The following is a 15,563-nucleotide window of genomic DNA, read 5'->3' on the forward strand; positions in this document are numbered from 1 at the left end:
TATTTTCTTGAACCTACTATCTACATATTTCTGCATTTTGATGTCTTTAGAAGTGGGATGTATCCTAAAATCCCAGAAGTATTTCTTTTTTCTTTTCTTTTTTAAATTTTATTTTAGAGAGGGAAAGAGAGAGCAAATGGGGGAAAGGAGCAGGGGGAGAGGGAGAGAGAATGTTAACCAGGCTCTACGCCCAGCACGGAGACCGACAAGGGGCTCAATCCCATGACCCTCTATCATGACCTGAGTCAAAATCCAGAGTCGGACTCTTAACCAATGGAGCCACCCAGGCGCCCCCTGGAGGTACTTCTGTAATGCAAGAATCTGTCTTTTCTCCCTACCCCAGCTTGTCAATACACCGATGGTAGTGGTGTTATGACTGGCCAACTCTTAGAAGCAAGTTTGTTTCTTATAACAAGCATTTCACAACTGCACGCTGATTTAATCCTCTTAACAACCTGATAAAGTAGCAACCATCAGTATCCGCATTTTACAGATGGGGAAATTGAGGCACAGAGTAGTTAAGTAACTGGCCCAAGGTCACACAGCTAGCAAGCGGTCAAGTCAGGACAAATATTTCCCCATCATCCCGTGTGGCCCTGATTGCTTTTCTATTTCCTGCCAAACTTCTCCTGACAAGATACCCGGGCCAGATGGAGGGGCAGGGTAGGGAGGGCTGTCCAGACCCTCCATCCAGAGAGGAGGGAGACCCTCCATCCATCCTTGACATGGAAGAAGATGGAGAAAAGTGTACTGTGTCAGGGGGAGTGCTGGGTGTGTTCCAAGGAACCATTTGGAGAGTAGCGCCTCCTGGGAGAGAGTGAGACGGACCTCCAAAGGGCACCTGGGCGACAGTGAAGACCACTCACTCCCGAGGAGCAGCACCCCATTTGCTCACCGTTAGAGAAGCTTTCATCTCTCCCTATGCTACTCACAAAACATCTGGCCACCCAACGCGATCCAAGGATAGGGCACAAGAGGGAAGAACTGTTCCCCTGGGGTCTGAACAGCGTTGGTCGTTCAGGGATGTTTAGGGCTGTGGGTCATTCTGTGCCGGAACCAGGCACCAGATCCCGCTGGACAGAGGTGCTTCTGTGTTATTTAATAAACTGTACATGTGTGCACCCGCCTGTGTGTACGTGTGTGATATGGGAGATCCTCTAAAGCTCTGGGGTGTGGGCAGAAGCCCCAAGGGTCCGGGGTAATGGTAGTGCTGTCCCCATAGAACACCCAGCTTCTCTTTGACATAAGCAGTGTGTCAAATCTGTCCCCAGTCCCACTGCAGCAGCCTCTGACTGCTCTCCCAAGGTGGTCCCCTCCCCTCCCCCTCCCCACCTTCCCCACTGCAGACAGAGGGCTCTTTCTAAAGAGCAAATCTGACTATTCGTCTCCCACCCTACTTAAAATCTTTCTATTTCTTCCAACACCTGCAGAGCCCATTGAGAACTCCCCAGCCTGGCTTCTGTGCCCTGCACACTCGGTTCCCGCCGACCCTCTCCAGCATTGGCCCCGTCACTCCCGTGCTGTCTCATAGGGGCCCTCCAGGTCCTTTATGCGCCCCGCGTCCTGTCACCTCCACTCTTCCTTGCCAACAAGCTCCAATCCTTTTCTCAAGGCTCAGATTAGAGCAATGCAAATTCAGAACACTAAGTGAGCTGGCAAGCAAAGAAAGAAAAGAGGGATTTTCACTTCTGACGAGGATGTGGAGAAAGGGACTCATCTGGGCATCGCCAAATTGGCACCGTATTAAACAGCGTTAGTGTTTTTTGTCTTCTCTGTTTGGGAAGAGAGTTGTTTTTTTTTTTTTTTAAATCAACTTAATTGAGGTATAATTGGCATACAATAAAATGCACACATTTTAGGTTTACAGTTCAATGAGTTTTCACAAACGTACATTATGTGTGTAACCACCCCTGCAGTGGAAATTTGGAACAATGCCACCTACTTCAGAAAGTGCTCTTACAACCTTTGGCAGTCAGACTCCCCTCCTTGCCCTAGGCAACCGCTGATCTGATTTCTACCATTATAGATTACTTTTGGCTATTCTAGAACTTTCTACAAATGGAAACTCTACAGTGTGTGCTTTCTTAAGTCTGGCTCCTTTTGCTCAGCGTACTGTTTTTGAGATTCATTCACGTTGTCTTACAAATCGGAAGTTCATTTGTTTTTATCGCGAAGTAATGCTCCATTTACGAAAATGCCACAATGTGTTTCTCCATTTTCCCGATGATGGGTATTTGAACTGTTTCTAGTTTTTGGCTGTTTTGAATTACACTGTGAGTTTGTACGTGACACGTTTTTCTTTCTCTTGAACGGTATGGTAATTTTAGAAAGCGATTTGGCCGTTTCTGACACTTAGGAGAGGAAACATCACAATGTGAAATGCTATGGGCAATTATGTCTCAATAAAGCTGGAAAAATAAAACAAAATGCCATAGATATAAAGGGAGGACATCATTAGGTGTGTTGGAATCTAGGAAGCGAACGAAAGGGGATGCGTCCACTAAAATCATGACCGCGGACTGCCCCAAAACATGAAAAATGACTCAAAATACATGAAATGGACAAGAACATAGAATTGTAAGCACGACATAATAAAACTTTTTGAACGCGTTTATTCTTAGGGATACCAATCTGACCTTGTCAGGTAAAAATGCAAGCAGGCAATGGAAGCTCTCATTCTGCAACGGTGACCACTGGCCAGGGTTGGGGACCAACTGGTGAAAAGAGAGGCCCACCCCCCTGCTCACACAGCCGGGGGTGGGGACCACATGGACATAATTTCTCGTTCCAGATTTTGGGAGAGAGTTCAGGTAATACCACATTTACTGGAATTAGGCAATATAACTTAGACGCCTCCTTCTTTTGGAAACATCCCTTCTTTCCTCCAAGATTCGGCTGCCCCCCACCCCACCGGACTTGTGCTGGTCCACAGCTGTTACCACAATCAGTTGGAATAGAATCCATGTTTTGCCCTCTCCCCAACCCTTGACCCTCCCCCATCCCATTCCCCACCCCCACCCCACCTAGCCTGGGAACTCTCTAAGCTGCCACTTGCGTTTGATTTACGGTTAGGTCTTGCTCAAGTCTGAATGCTCAGTGGGACACGAATTGGGTAAAAACACAAGAGCTTTTAAAACAAAACAAAACAAAACACCCAAAAACATAAGCGCTTGCTTAGAGGCCCCTCTATTGAAATCTACCCATGTTTGACAATACCCCTCCAGCCCACACCCCCCTTAGCTTTGAACAGCCGGTCTAAGTTAGACCCACGCTTGCAGGCTTTGGGGGAAGGAGGGAAAGGTTTGTGCCAGGCATTTCGCAAGCGCTCACCTGATGTGTCACCAGGGGGCTCCAGGACTCCACCCACAGCTCGTTATAAAGGTCACTGTACCCTACAGCCACCAGTTCTGCCCGACTCCAGGTGCCTCTCCCTCCAGGCATGGCGCTGTCCTGGGCCCTTGCTGTCCTGAGCCTCCTTCCTCTGCTGGAAGCCCAGAGCCCAGAGTGTGCCAACCTCACAGCGGCACCTATCACCAACGCCACCCTGGACCAGGTGCATGCCCGGGGCCCCTGAGTGTTGTGGGCGGCTGCCTCCTCTCTGGGCTTCCCTTTCTCCTGCTGGCTTGCGGTCAGCCCCCTTCCCCACCTCTGCCTTTTTCTCCTCCCGGGTCCTGGGGTGACATTCTGACCAGCCTCTGGGGGCATTCTTCTGCTTCCAAACTCAGAAGTCTCATTGCAAGGCCCCTCAGAGGGAGCCTCCTGTACTGCACGAGGGGCCACCCAGCGGCTCGGGGAGGTGCCTGACCCTCAGAGTGACCTGCTGCATGTCCACTCCTCGCCTGGGGCCCCAGGCTCCCCGTGTGCAAAATGGAGGGAGAAATCTGCCCGGCTGGCAGGGATTCTGCCCTTGGCCTCCATCATCAGCTCCTGGCTTCTCTCTCCAACCCAGCTCTCCGGCAAGTGGTTTTACATCGCCTCGGCCTTCCGCTACCCGGAGTTCAACGAGTCGTCTAGAACGATCCAAGCGGCCTTCTTTTACTTTGACATCAACTACACAGAGGACAAAATACTGCTCAGAGAGTACCTAACCATGTGAGACCCCCCCCCCCACATGCTAGCCCCAGGCTTCTGCTCCTAGCTGCTGGGTAACCTTGATCAAGTCCCTCCCTCTTCCTGACCTCAGCCTTCTCATCCATGGAATGGGGAGGGTGGACTCTAATCACCACCGACTCTTGCCCCTCGATGATGGTGGCCAGTGATTGTCCACTTCTCCTTGACGGTCTTCCTGTTTTTTTCCCCCCCTTCTGTCTGTTAGAGGGAACCAGTGCGTCTATAACTCCAGCTATCTGAATGTCCAGCGGGAGAATGGGAGTCTGTCTAAACACGGTGAGGTCCAGCCCACACGTGGGAGCCTGGGGACAGGTGAATGGGCCAGCCAAAAGAGGAGGTGCTGGGGCTAAGGCCCTGGAGGCTGGAGGCACAGAGAACACAGGACAGGCCCATTTCTTCCATCTCCGAGGTCCTGGTGTCTGCACGCTGCAATACTCAGGAATAACTGCCAACATATGTGAGCTCTTACTTATGTGCCAGGCACTGCTAGAAGTGCTTTACATGAATTGACCCACTGAATACTCACGAACAACCTTAGGAGGACATTAGAGCGATCAGATGAGGAAACAGAGAAACAGAGATGTCAAGCAGTTTCCCTGGAGTCACACAGCCTGTAATTAGAACTAGGACTCAAACCCAAGTCTGGCTGTGGTCCTGCCTCTCTCCAACCACCTTTTCTCCTCTAGGATCTGAGGGTGGCAGTCTTTGTCTGGCACGCAGTGACTTCACTCATATCCCCGCTGTCACCCCAGAGAGAGCACATAGTAGGAATCTACAAATGCCAATGGAATTAAACCAACAGCACTCAGCAGCCCTGAGGCTCCTGTCTGGCCTTATTTTCCTCATCTGGAAAATGGGGAGAAAGGCCCTGACAGCCACAGCCCGTGTGAGGCTGTGATTCCACATAGTAGCACAGGGCCCGGCACACAATGGGACTAGGGATGTGTGACCCAGGTGAACCCCTGGCCTTCACTCATTGCTGTGTGGCCATGGGCACGCCCAGGGCTCCTTGCCTACCATTGGGGACCACTGTGCTGTGTGGTCTCACCCAGTGGTTTTCCCCTCCAGAGTTCGGCAAAGAACAAGTTGGCTACCTCCTGCTCACCAAGGATCCCACGACCTTCATGCTTGCCTTCTCCCCGAAAGACGAGCAGAACATGGGGCTGTCCTTCTACAGTAGGCATCCCTCAAACTTCTTCTACCTCGCCCAGGACCCCTTCCCCTGCGGCCGGGCCCCCAGCTCCCCCACCCTCCCTGGCTTCCCAGCTAGGACCCCAGCATGCTCACCCAACGTCTCCTTGCTCCCTCCTGCAGCTGACAAGCCACAAGCGACCCAGGAGCAAATGAGAGAGTTCCACGAAGCCATCATGTGCATGGGCATGCAGAAGTCAGAAATCGTGTACTCCGATGAGAAACAGGTGAAGGCAGGGAGGACTGGGCCGAGCCCACCCTCAGGGTGACTCTGCCTTGGGCAGCCCCAGAGGCCCAGGGGGGCGAGCTGCCGGCCCAGGCTGTGCAGTGAGATAGGACATCCTACTTTTAAGTACCTGCCTCACTGCAGGGACAGCTGAGTTTCCTGCAAGCCCACGGGATGAGGAACCAGGAAGGAAAAGTCACTGTGAAAAAGGGAGGGCATCCAGAGCAGGTGGGGGGGGGGGGGGCGGGGCTTGGAAAGGAGGGGAACAGCAGACACAAGTGTGGCCATGGGAACGTGACAAAGAAACACACAAGGGTAACGATCGTTGACAACTACCGGCCACACCCCAGACTTCAAATACCTGTGGCTGGGGAGTGGGTATGGTGGTTTTCAGCATCACCCAAATGGCCCCAAGCCCAGGACTACATCCTGACTTTTGCTGTAACTGAGAAGTATGTATAAAATCATCTTAATGCTTTCCATTCGACCTGTGCCCAATGAGAGGCTTTACATGGTCTTGTCCTGGGCAGTAACATCTGAAATCACAGAGCTGATGAGCTGGTGACACTTTTTGGGGGGATATACATGAAATACTTTCAGCATTATTGAAATAAAAATGTCTCTGCCGCCTGAGGTCATCCCTCGTGACCACCCCTAGACCACCTCCCCTCCCGGCTCCTGGGAGCTGCGGGAAAGGACTGGGCTCGCAGCCCTGCTCCCCGCTTGCCCCCGCCCCATCTGCTGGCTGGGGACCTTGGACAGGCCACACGGCCACCCTGAACCTCGCTTACATCACCTACCCAATGGTTGTGAGGAATCCAGATCAACATAAAGGCTCGGCAAGTCCTCAGTAAATGGCAGTTGTTCTAAGGGCTCGAGCCCCCCTTCTGAGGTGAAGCTGAGCCTCAGAGAGGAAAAATGCCTTGCCCAAGGTCACCCAGGTAGGAGGCGGCAGGGCCTAAGCTGGAGCTCATTCCACCCTTCCCCCCCCACAAGAGCCCTGCCCTGCCCCCATCACTGCGCTCCCCCTGTCTTCCAGGATGTGTGTGGGCCATTGGAGAAAGAGCACCAGGAAGAAAAGCAGAAGGAAAATGAGGGGTCCTAGGAGGACACAGCTTGGGTTAAGAGCTTGGGGACTCTGGGACCCATTCTCAGCCCTACACCCACCCTTTGTACCTCCGGTCTTTGTCTCAGTGGCATCAATAAAGCTTCTGCATTGGAAGCAGGCAGGGTGTCATTCGCTCATTCATTCATTCGGTCACTCATTCACACACGTTGAAGCCTGCCCTGGGCTGAGCCCCGGCTGATCACTGGGTAAGCCCCTGTCCCTCTACTCGGAAGAGCTCCTGCTGTAATACCCGGCACAGGTTGGATGATGACAGGCACCAAATGCTGTGGGAGCCCAGCATGGGGGGAGGTGCCTCCTGCGGTGGAAATCTGAGAAGGCTTCCTGGAAGGGGCATCCGAACCAGTCTAGAAAGATTTACGAACAGCAGCTTGTAACACCTGCTGTTCCAGCTATAAGCCAAGGATCTGAGAAGACGAGTCTGAGAAACATCGAAGTGGGAGGCCCTGGTAGCTCAGGTGAATGGGGGCAGTGAGGACTCCGGCGTGTGGTACCGAGCACAAAGGACCTCACCTTAGACGTTACCCTGGCCATCTGGGGAGGCGAGTTGGGAGGGGCCCGACTGGAGGCAGAAAGACTCTGGCAGAGGCTGCTGTGAGCATCCTGGCAAGAGGAGGGTTCCTAGGCGGGGGACAGGACGGGGAGACGCAGAGGCCTTGGGGCCTAGGCCAGAGCAGCTGTCTCCACGAAGTGCCCTCACAGTGCCCACCTGACGCCCACAGGATATAACGAGGGGGGGAGGTTGGCCCCTGGAAAGCAGCCAACTTGCAAACATGTTCGGAGCCCTCGAGATGGGGCCACGTCCGAGGCAGGCCCTCTCCATGGCACAGAAATACTGAGCACCTAAAGCCAGGAGTCCAGCAAGGAAGGCCAACTCCTTCCAGACCTGATGGCTTGTGATTTATGGTCATGAGAGGGAAGCAGCACCAATTGGTGGCAGACGACTTGGGGCCACATCGTTCAGGCAATTCCAGGAGCGAGCGGCCAAAGCCATCCAGAGCAACAGAGTCATAGCCCCGGCACCTGACGCCCGGCCCTGTGGCACCTGTGACACCACCTTCCCAAGAGCCACGCTGCACCCCGGGCACTGAGGCTGGGGACACCGCCCTGCGCCCCCACCTGTGCCCTTGGCTCCCCGTTCCCGTCCTCGTATCCCGGAGCAGCCTCTTGGCATCCAGGACAGGGTAGGCTCAGAGGCTCAGAACCTACAGGAAATCTTCCCTTCTCGGCTGCCATTTTCAAGTGCACTGAGAAGGGTCAGCTGAAAAATGAAGTAGAAACGGGGCCTGGTGGGCAGGGAGGAGCGTGTGGAAAGTGAGGGGGGCTGACGAGAAAGCCACGGGAAGACGTGGCAGGCGTTGGGGAGAAAATCTCATGGAGGTTAGGAAGAAAAGAATAGTAAAGAAAACGGATTTTAGAGCCAGACATTGCGAGGCTGGGCAGATAGCCCGCCGGGACCTCAGTGTCTCATCAACGGAGGAGGCACATAGTGGGGGTGGTGTGTGAACCGTGAGTGCCCCGTGCTGAATATTTAGCTCAAGCATCGGTATCTTGGGGTGCCTGGGCGGCTCAATCGGTCAAGCTTCTGGCTTCGGCTCAGGTCGTGATCTCATAGTTCGTGGGTTCAAGCCCCACGTCAGGCTCTGTGCTGACAGCTCAGAGCCTGGAGCCTGCTTCACATTCTGTGTCTTCCTTGCTCCCTGCCCCTCCCCCACTCGTACTCTGTCTCTCAAAAATAAACATTAAAAAAAAAAAAGAATTGGCATCTAGCGCGCTCAGTATATGGTGGCTGATGTTGCTGTTTGCTATTAAAAGGAGCACTGGAAGGAGAGTCTAGCCTTGTGCTTTAGGCACCAGCTGTGTGTCTCTGAAGGGGCTTGGCCAGACAGCCTCTCCAGTCAGAAGGGTGAGTCCAGAGACAGGCACAGGGAGAAGGTATGGAGAAACAGCAGCCACCAGAGGAAGGTGGGCAGAGTCTGGAAAACTGCACCCAACAAGCCCCCTGGGGAAGGGCTCCGCTTGTCATCAAATCCCCCACCCACAGAATTGGGGTTAAGAAGCCACAAGTTGACGACACACACCACAGATGTGGGCAGCTTCGGGAATGTTTTTTTTTTCCTTTCTTTTTTTTTTTTTTTCAAAGATCAATATTCATCCTTCTTCATTTGCCCAAATAACGAAAATAGATTTTTAAATGCCTCAAATATACAAATATCACTGATGCATACACATTCCAGAAAAGCTGAGGTACGCACTCTGCTACAAGGTAGGGAGCCAGAGACGGGCTGGCCTCCCGGCCGCAGACCAGGGCCTGGCAGGCAGCTTGGCCACTAGCCCAGTTCCACAGGGATCCCAGGGACAGAGCTGGGGCTCGGGGGATGAGGTACAGAGAGGGACCAAGGTGGACAGCTTCTGGGCCCTCCCTGGGGGTGTCCCCTTCCCAGCAGGCCCACGGGAAAGTCCTCTCCGGAGAAGCTGGATGCATGTTATCCTGGGGGCCTGCCGTCTTGACGTTTCGATGGTGTCAAAGTGCCCTACTGATCCCCAGTCACCAGGAGGAAAGTGCACAGCCGTGTCCTTCCCAGAAACGCCTACGCTGGAGGGGCTGGTCACCGGTGAGGAGACAGGTTTGCACCAGAGACTCTGGCCCTATCCCTTCTCATCTGGCCTGGTAGGTTGGATCTAAGACCAGGAAAACACAGTAAAAAAAAAAAAAAAAAAAAAATTGTCCATCTGTATATAAAGTACATATTATTAGCCAGAGGCGGGCAGTGCAGGACCAGGAGACTCCCCGAGGCTGCCCCTGGGCAGAAGGTGGCCTCGGTCTCAGCACTTTCTTCAGGGGCCGGTCCCCCCGGAGTTCCTTCTCTTCATGCCCAGGCCAACACCCCAGGGCCAGGAGGCCTCTGGGGAGGGGTCGCCGGGGCCCGCGGGAGTGGCTCCAGCCGACTCCCGCCCTGGGGGACAGCAGCAGGCCGCCGGCCCACCTGCCCCCCATCTGTGTCTGAGTCTCCAGAGTGAAGTCAGAAGAGGCAGGAGCCCCTGAGGCTGCGGGCCTGGCGCAGGTCGGCTGACAGGGAGCGGCTCATGTGCTTGGTGGTGCAGCGGATGCTCTCAGCAGCCTGGACGGCTCGATTCAGGGCCTTGTTGAGCTCCTCCAGGTCCTCCAGGTCCAGCTGGATGGAGTGCCGGTGCCCCCGCGCCGGCCGGGAGGAGGCAGAGGGGGGCCACTCGGCGGCGGCTGGCTGGGGCGAGGAAGCTGAGGTAGGTCCCGGAGGCGCGTAGTACCTGAGGAGAGAGGGCCCGGCATTCGTTAACCACGGACAGGGCCGGGCAGAGCACCGGGTTCGGAGTCAACCCCATGCCAGGCCCTCCAGCTGAGCCCACGGCCCCTGCTCTCTGGGTCTCAGTCTTCACCTCTCAAATGGGAATAATAAACACCTACTTTGAGGGATGAAGGATGATAAACGGGAGTGCCCGACCTGGAACAGCGTCTCGAAAATGGTTGGTTCAGGGGGCGCCCGGGTGGCTCAGCCGGTTAAGCGTCCCAACTTCGGCTCAAGTCATGACCTCACAGTTTGTGAGTTCGAGACACACGTCGGGCTCACTGCTGTCAGCACAGAGCTCGCTTCGGATCCTGTCTCCCTCTCTCTCTGTCCCTCCCCCACTCAATCTCTCTCTCTCTCTCTCTCAGAAAGAAATGAATACTTAAAAAAAAATGGTGCAGGGGTGCCTGGGCGGCTCAGTCAGTTAAGCAACCAACCGACTCTCGATCTCAGCTCAGGTCTCGATCTCCCGGTCGTGGGATGGAGCCCGACGTCGGGCTCTGTGCTGACAGCGTGGAGCCTGCTTGGGATTCTCTCTCCCTCTCTCTCTACCCCTCCCCCACTCACACTCGCTCTCTCTCTTGCTCTCTCTCAAAATAAACTTAAAAAAAAATGGTTAGTTCGATCTACCTATTCACTTCATATTTATTGATCTTACAGTATGTGCCAGCCCTGCGGTTACACTGGTGAATGAGTAACATGGACCCCACTGCCTTCTTGGGGCTTCTCATCTCAGAGCCAGATCCCGGGGAGACTAGGATCACCCGCAGGCTCTGTAGCAAACCCCCTTCATCAGAGAGGTAACGTGTGGTCCCATTTGCCAAGCGTGGAGCAGCAGAGACACGTGATAATAATTAGGGTTCTGTAGGAGGCGGAGGGTCTTGTTCCACTCATCCAGGGAGCAGGTGGAAACGTGTCCTTCCCAGCCTGGCCCTGCAGGAACGTGGGGCGTCATGTAAAGTGCTGGGAGCCATGTGATGGAGCACGGATTTCTCCAGGTAGTGAGCGCAGCACGCAGCCAGGCTCCCCAGTCCGGCGACAGGCGGGAAGAGGGGGTGGCCCCTGTGTTGTGGAATCAAGCGTGTGGAGGAGACAGGGAGACAGAGAAAGGTTTTGCCCAAATGCAGCAGGGACAAGTAGAGGAGGAGTTGGCCAGAGTCTGTCACTGGCATCTTGCTTGACACACTGTAAACTCTGGCCTCCTTCCTGACTTTCCACTTCTTCGGACCCACGTTATCGTACAGCGTGCAGGAGAAAAGGGCTCTGCTAGGACCAGAACACATATCTCTCCGAAGAAGACACACAGATGCACAATAAGCACACGAAAAGATGCTCAGCGTCATTAGCCACCAGGGAAACGCAAATAAAAACCATGTGAGATGCCACGTCAGGCAGTTGGCCACCACTGGATGACTCAAGTCAAAAGGACAGATGCTGGCCAGGAGGCGGAGAAATCAGAAGCCTCATAAGCTGCTGATGGGGACGTAAAATGGCACCACCACTTTGGAAAACCGTCTAGTGGCACCTAGCCCCGAGCTGGCATTGCATGCTGGGTACCGTGTGCTGGGCTCGGAGATACACGTTTTCTTGACCAGCACGTATCTTACTTGTTCGGTGGGTACCGCTATGCTTATGTTACAGACGAGCAAAGAGAAGTTCAGAGAAGCTAGGTGAGGCAGGAAGCCTGCCCCCAAATCCCAGCCATTCCGTGTGGATTCCCCTTTCAGGGGCTCTGTTCCCCCACCTAAAAGAGCCACCTTTAGCTACCTCCCGGGAGAGATGTGATAGGAAAATTCAGGTCGAAAGCTCTGGACGCTGCCTGGCCACTCTGCTTCTGTACACATCAGCTCAGAGAGTGTTGGAAGGGGCGGTGCTGGACTCACACCCAGAGCTAATTAGCACCCAGTAGATGCCAGGACATATCATCTGAACCGAACCAATAGGCTTCTTGAATCCAATTCCTTCCCCCAGGGACTATCAGGTGTAATTACTGGGTTTACACACACCCCTACCGTTTAATAATTTGATGACCAGCTAGCTTGGCCTGAAAGTCACATCCCAAACACCCTCTAAGGCAGAAGCTGCAACTGTCCCCCACCTTTGTTTTGGCCCAAAACAAAACCAAAAAACCTTCCTGGCCTTTGGCGCAGGGCTATAAGGCACTCGGCCAGCAGGTGGCAGCACAGCCCCATAAACTTTCTAAAGGGCACCCTGTCATTGAGCATGCTCAGCCCTGCTGATGGCAGATGGAGAAACTTGAGGGCATCATCAGCCCAAACTCTAGCAGCATTTGAAATGCTATGCTTCCTGGCCAACTTCTATGTATTGTGGGCTTTCCGTGTATTAGTTCATGTAATCCTTACCACAACCCATTTCACAGAGGAAAGAACTGAGGCACAGAGGAGCAAAGTGACCCAGCTAAGGTTGTAGGCTACCGCCGGCCAGGTCTGTCGGGCACTACAGCTCAGGGCTCTTCTCCTTCCCTATGACCTGTCCAGGCCTGGACACAGCCACCTGGTTAGGTCTGCCCACAGGTCTGAGTCTGGAAGGATATGGGACAGCCTCCGAAGCGGAGAGGCACCCAGAGTTTCATCCTGGGCCAGCCGATTCCAGGCGAAACCTCTCCTGCCCAGTGAGTCGGGGCATAGGCAGGCATCTCCTGCTGCAGGCCTGAGCATGCAGCATGGCCTCGACGGAGCAGAATACTCCTGGAGTCAGCTGAGGGCGGCAAGAAAGCATCGCGTAGGCCAGAGTCCTTATGGGGACGGGGGCTGGGCGGCACCCTACACCTCTGCTCCCGCCGAGCTCCAGCCCCCACAGCGACCCTGGCCTCTTGCTGCGCACGACACAGGATGCTGATGGCGTGCCACTGAAGGAGGCTCCCGCACGACTCATTTTATATGGAGGGGCACTGAGGCACGGAACTAGCCAGTGACAGTCAGGACAAGAAGACAAGTCTCCTAATTTCAGCGTCCAGGGTTTTTCTCCCCCTGCACAATCCTGTCCTGTGGAAGCCACCTTTATGCATCTTTCTTCTTTGCCAACGACTGTGCCGTGCAGTGGCACTCCCCACGGTGATGACAACGCTGCCCCCCACGACAAATTCCACAAACGTCTCACGTGCGTCTGGCCACGTGCCTCACTTCACCCTCACACAACCAACTGTACGTGGTCGAGACTACTACCCCATTTAACAGATGGGAAAATGGAGGCTCAGAGAGGAAGTAGCTTTACCAAGGCCACGGCGCCACTAGGTGGCTGATGGAGATCTAGCAGAGCTTGGACTCTAAACGCGGAACCACTTCTGCCTCAACTGGCGTGTATTTTCTCTCTTGGCAGAGGCCATATCCAAATAGAAACAAGGCAAGTCTGAGAAACGAGCACAGCCAAGAGCCAAGAGGGGCCTAAGGACACATGACGACTGAATGTATGTGGCATTCTGGACGGGATCCCAGGCCAGAAAAAGACCTTCAGGTAAACACTGAAGAAACCCATGGGGCACTTGGGTGGCTCAGTCAACTGAGTGACTGACTTTGGCCCAGATCATGGTCTCATGGTTCACGAGTTTGAGCCTCACATCGGGCTTGTTGCTGTCAGCATGGAACCTGCTTTAGATCCTCTGTCCCCCTCTGCCCCTTCCCCACCTGCGCTCCCTCTCAAACATAAAAATAAACCTATAAAAAAACTGAAGACACCCAAATAATGTATGGACTTCAGTTAATAATAATGTATTCATATTGGTTCACTAACTGTGCAAAAGCATCATGTTCAAGTAAGATGTTAGTGACAGGGGAAACTGTGTGTGTGTGTGGGGGGGGGGGGCGGTTATATGAGAACTCTCTTTACTGTCTGCTCCATTTCTCTCTGCATCTAAAACTGTTCTGAAAAGTAAAGCATGGGGCACCTGGGTGGCTCAGGCGGTTGAACATCCAACTCTGAATTTTGGCTCGGGTCCTGATCTCCCAATTTGCGAGTTCGAGCCCCGCAATTCTCTCTCTCCTTCTCTCTCTGCTCCTCCCTGAAGCCCCCTCAAAATGAGTAAATAAACCTAAAAAAAATAAAGGCTATTGACAAGCAGTAGGTGTGCATTACTTACTTGCTGGAAAGACCCACAGGAAATGGGAAAGGTTAGGGTTCTAGAGCTAGACTCCCATGAGCTTTCCCTGTGAGCTCCTAGGGGGCAGGGCCCTCTGTCAGGCTCCACTGCTGGGCACCCCGTCCCCGCCCAGGCCAAGCACTCTCCCTGGTGTGCAGGGAGCATTCAGGGTTTGTTGAGTGACTGCACGAGTGTTCTGCTTGTTCTGCACGTTATACACTGGGGCGAAACACAGGAGTGAGCGACGCCCAGGTTCTCAGCAGCCGGAGACAGATGTGAACGCGAATTGGGAAGCGAGTCAAACAGAGGCTGGGAAGGTGGGAAAGGGAGGTTCTTACACAGCGGCCGACGGGTAAGGCACGATGGGCACCGAGGAGACGTAGGCAAAGGCGGGAGGGGCCGGTGCTGGGGGCACGGCAGGCAGATACCACAGTCCAGGGAGCGGCCGGGCCGGCGACCCTGCCTGCTTGCTCCGTCGTGGGGGGCTGGAGGCTGAGCGTGAGTGTGCATTCCTCCTTGGGGCGGCGCTTTCTGTCCCTGCAAGGGGGGGGGGGGGGGTGCGCCAGAGAGGTCAGTCTGATTGCCTGGGAAGCTCTAGAACAGGCAGAACAGGGGGCCACCCACCTCTGCCCTGTTAGAGCTGGACACTGGGCTGGCCATGCTGGCAGTGCCTCGCTTCAGGAAACAAATCCTCTGCCTGGTTTGCTCTGCCCCAGACTGGGAGAGCAGCCGCCCGAGCTAAACACCCCCTGGGGCCCCCGAACTCCCAAAAAGGAGAGCTGGGTGTCTGGCTGGGAGAAGAGAGTGAGCGTCTGTCCCTACCAGAGGTGGCTGAGTCTGGGCCATCCGTCTTTGGGGGCGTCCCGACTTGACCACACAGGGGACATCGCAGGGTATCAGTGGGAACCGGTCCCAGTGGGTCCCTGGTGACAGTACCACCTACAAGAGGAGGAAGAGGGGTCAGGAGAGGATTACGTCTGGATCAACGGGCCTGGAGCCCCCAAGCAGACCTCCGCCAACAAGCCATCACTCCCCCATTTTACAGACTGGAAAACTGAGGCTCCAAAAGGTTGAATGATATGCCAAAGTGTCAGAGTAGGAAATCGGCGGTGCTCTGTCTGAGCCCAAGCCCGGGCTCTCCCGAATGCAGCCCCTGAGCCTATATTCATTCCTCCACACTGAGGCCCATTCTCCATGTGGGAATGGCCCACGATGGCCCCTCAGGCACCAGGGGGTCAGTAGAGGCCTAAGGGAGCAGGAGAGGAGTGGACAACCTGGTCCTCTTCCCACGCACATCCTCAACACCTCACCTGGAAGTCCTCTCACCCCCCCTGGCTGAGTTATAGGCTCCCCAGCCCCACCCTGCGCTCAGATCACTGTTTCGTCATTGCTTAGCTGCGAGCTCCTTGGGGACAGGGCCCAGGGCCCAGTATGGGCAGGTGCTGAATGAATGAATGAATGAATGAACAAATAGAGATGGCTGTTGAG

General features: G+C 54.4%; 2 protein-coding genes and 1 long non-coding RNA gene across 6 annotated transcripts in view; 2 read left to right on the forward strand and 1 right to left on the reverse strand.

The window, feature by feature from the left end:
- The first annotated feature begins 3,388 nt into the window (after window positions 1-3,388).
- Window positions 3,389-6,753, forward strand: LOC112850953 (alpha-1-acid glycoprotein-like). Its single transcript, XM_025914462.2, has 6 exons — window positions 3,389-3,553; window positions 3,950-4,092; window positions 4,316-4,386; window positions 5,179-5,286; window positions 5,425-5,528; window positions 6,567-6,753. The coding sequence occupies exons 1-6, from the start codon at window positions 3,440-3,442 to the stop codon at window positions 6,630-6,632; spliced, it is 606 nt and encodes a 201-aa protein (XP_025770247.1). The 5' UTR covers window positions 3,389-3,439; the 3' UTR covers window positions 6,633-6,753.
- Window positions 5,665-6,160, forward strand: LOC147575010 (uncharacterized). The gene is made up of 2 exons (XR_015242971.1): window positions 5,665-6,001; window positions 6,032-6,160. It is a non-coding gene; the product is annotated as an uncharacterized LOC147575010 (long non-coding RNA).
- Window positions 6,754-8,810: 2,057 nt separating the features above from the next.
- AKNA (AT-hook transcription factor) overlaps window positions 8,811-15,563 on the reverse strand; it is a 55,626-nt gene continuing 48,873 nt past the window's right edge. For all 4 annotated transcript variants that reach the window (XM_086683814.1, XM_086683813.1, XM_086683816.1 and 1 more), the window contains exons 20-22: window positions 14,898-15,014; window positions 14,414-14,612; window positions 8,811-9,941 (exon numbers count right to left, since the gene is read on the reverse strand). In XM_086683814.1, coding sequence (XP_086539940.1) covers window positions 9,677-9,941; window positions 14,414-14,612; window positions 14,898-15,014 — 581 coding nt within the window. In that variant the 3' untranslated portion in view covers window positions 8,811-9,676. The remainder of the gene's footprint in view (window positions 9,942-14,413; window positions 14,613-14,897; window positions 15,015-15,563) is intronic.

The sequence above is a fragment of the Puma concolor genome, chromosome D4 (genome assembly GCF_028749965.1).
Source record: "Puma concolor isolate L17-30 chromosome D4, mPumCon1.1.hap2, whole genome shotgun sequence".
Lineage (NCBI taxonomy): Eukaryota > Metazoa > Chordata > Mammalia > Carnivora > Felidae > Puma > Puma concolor.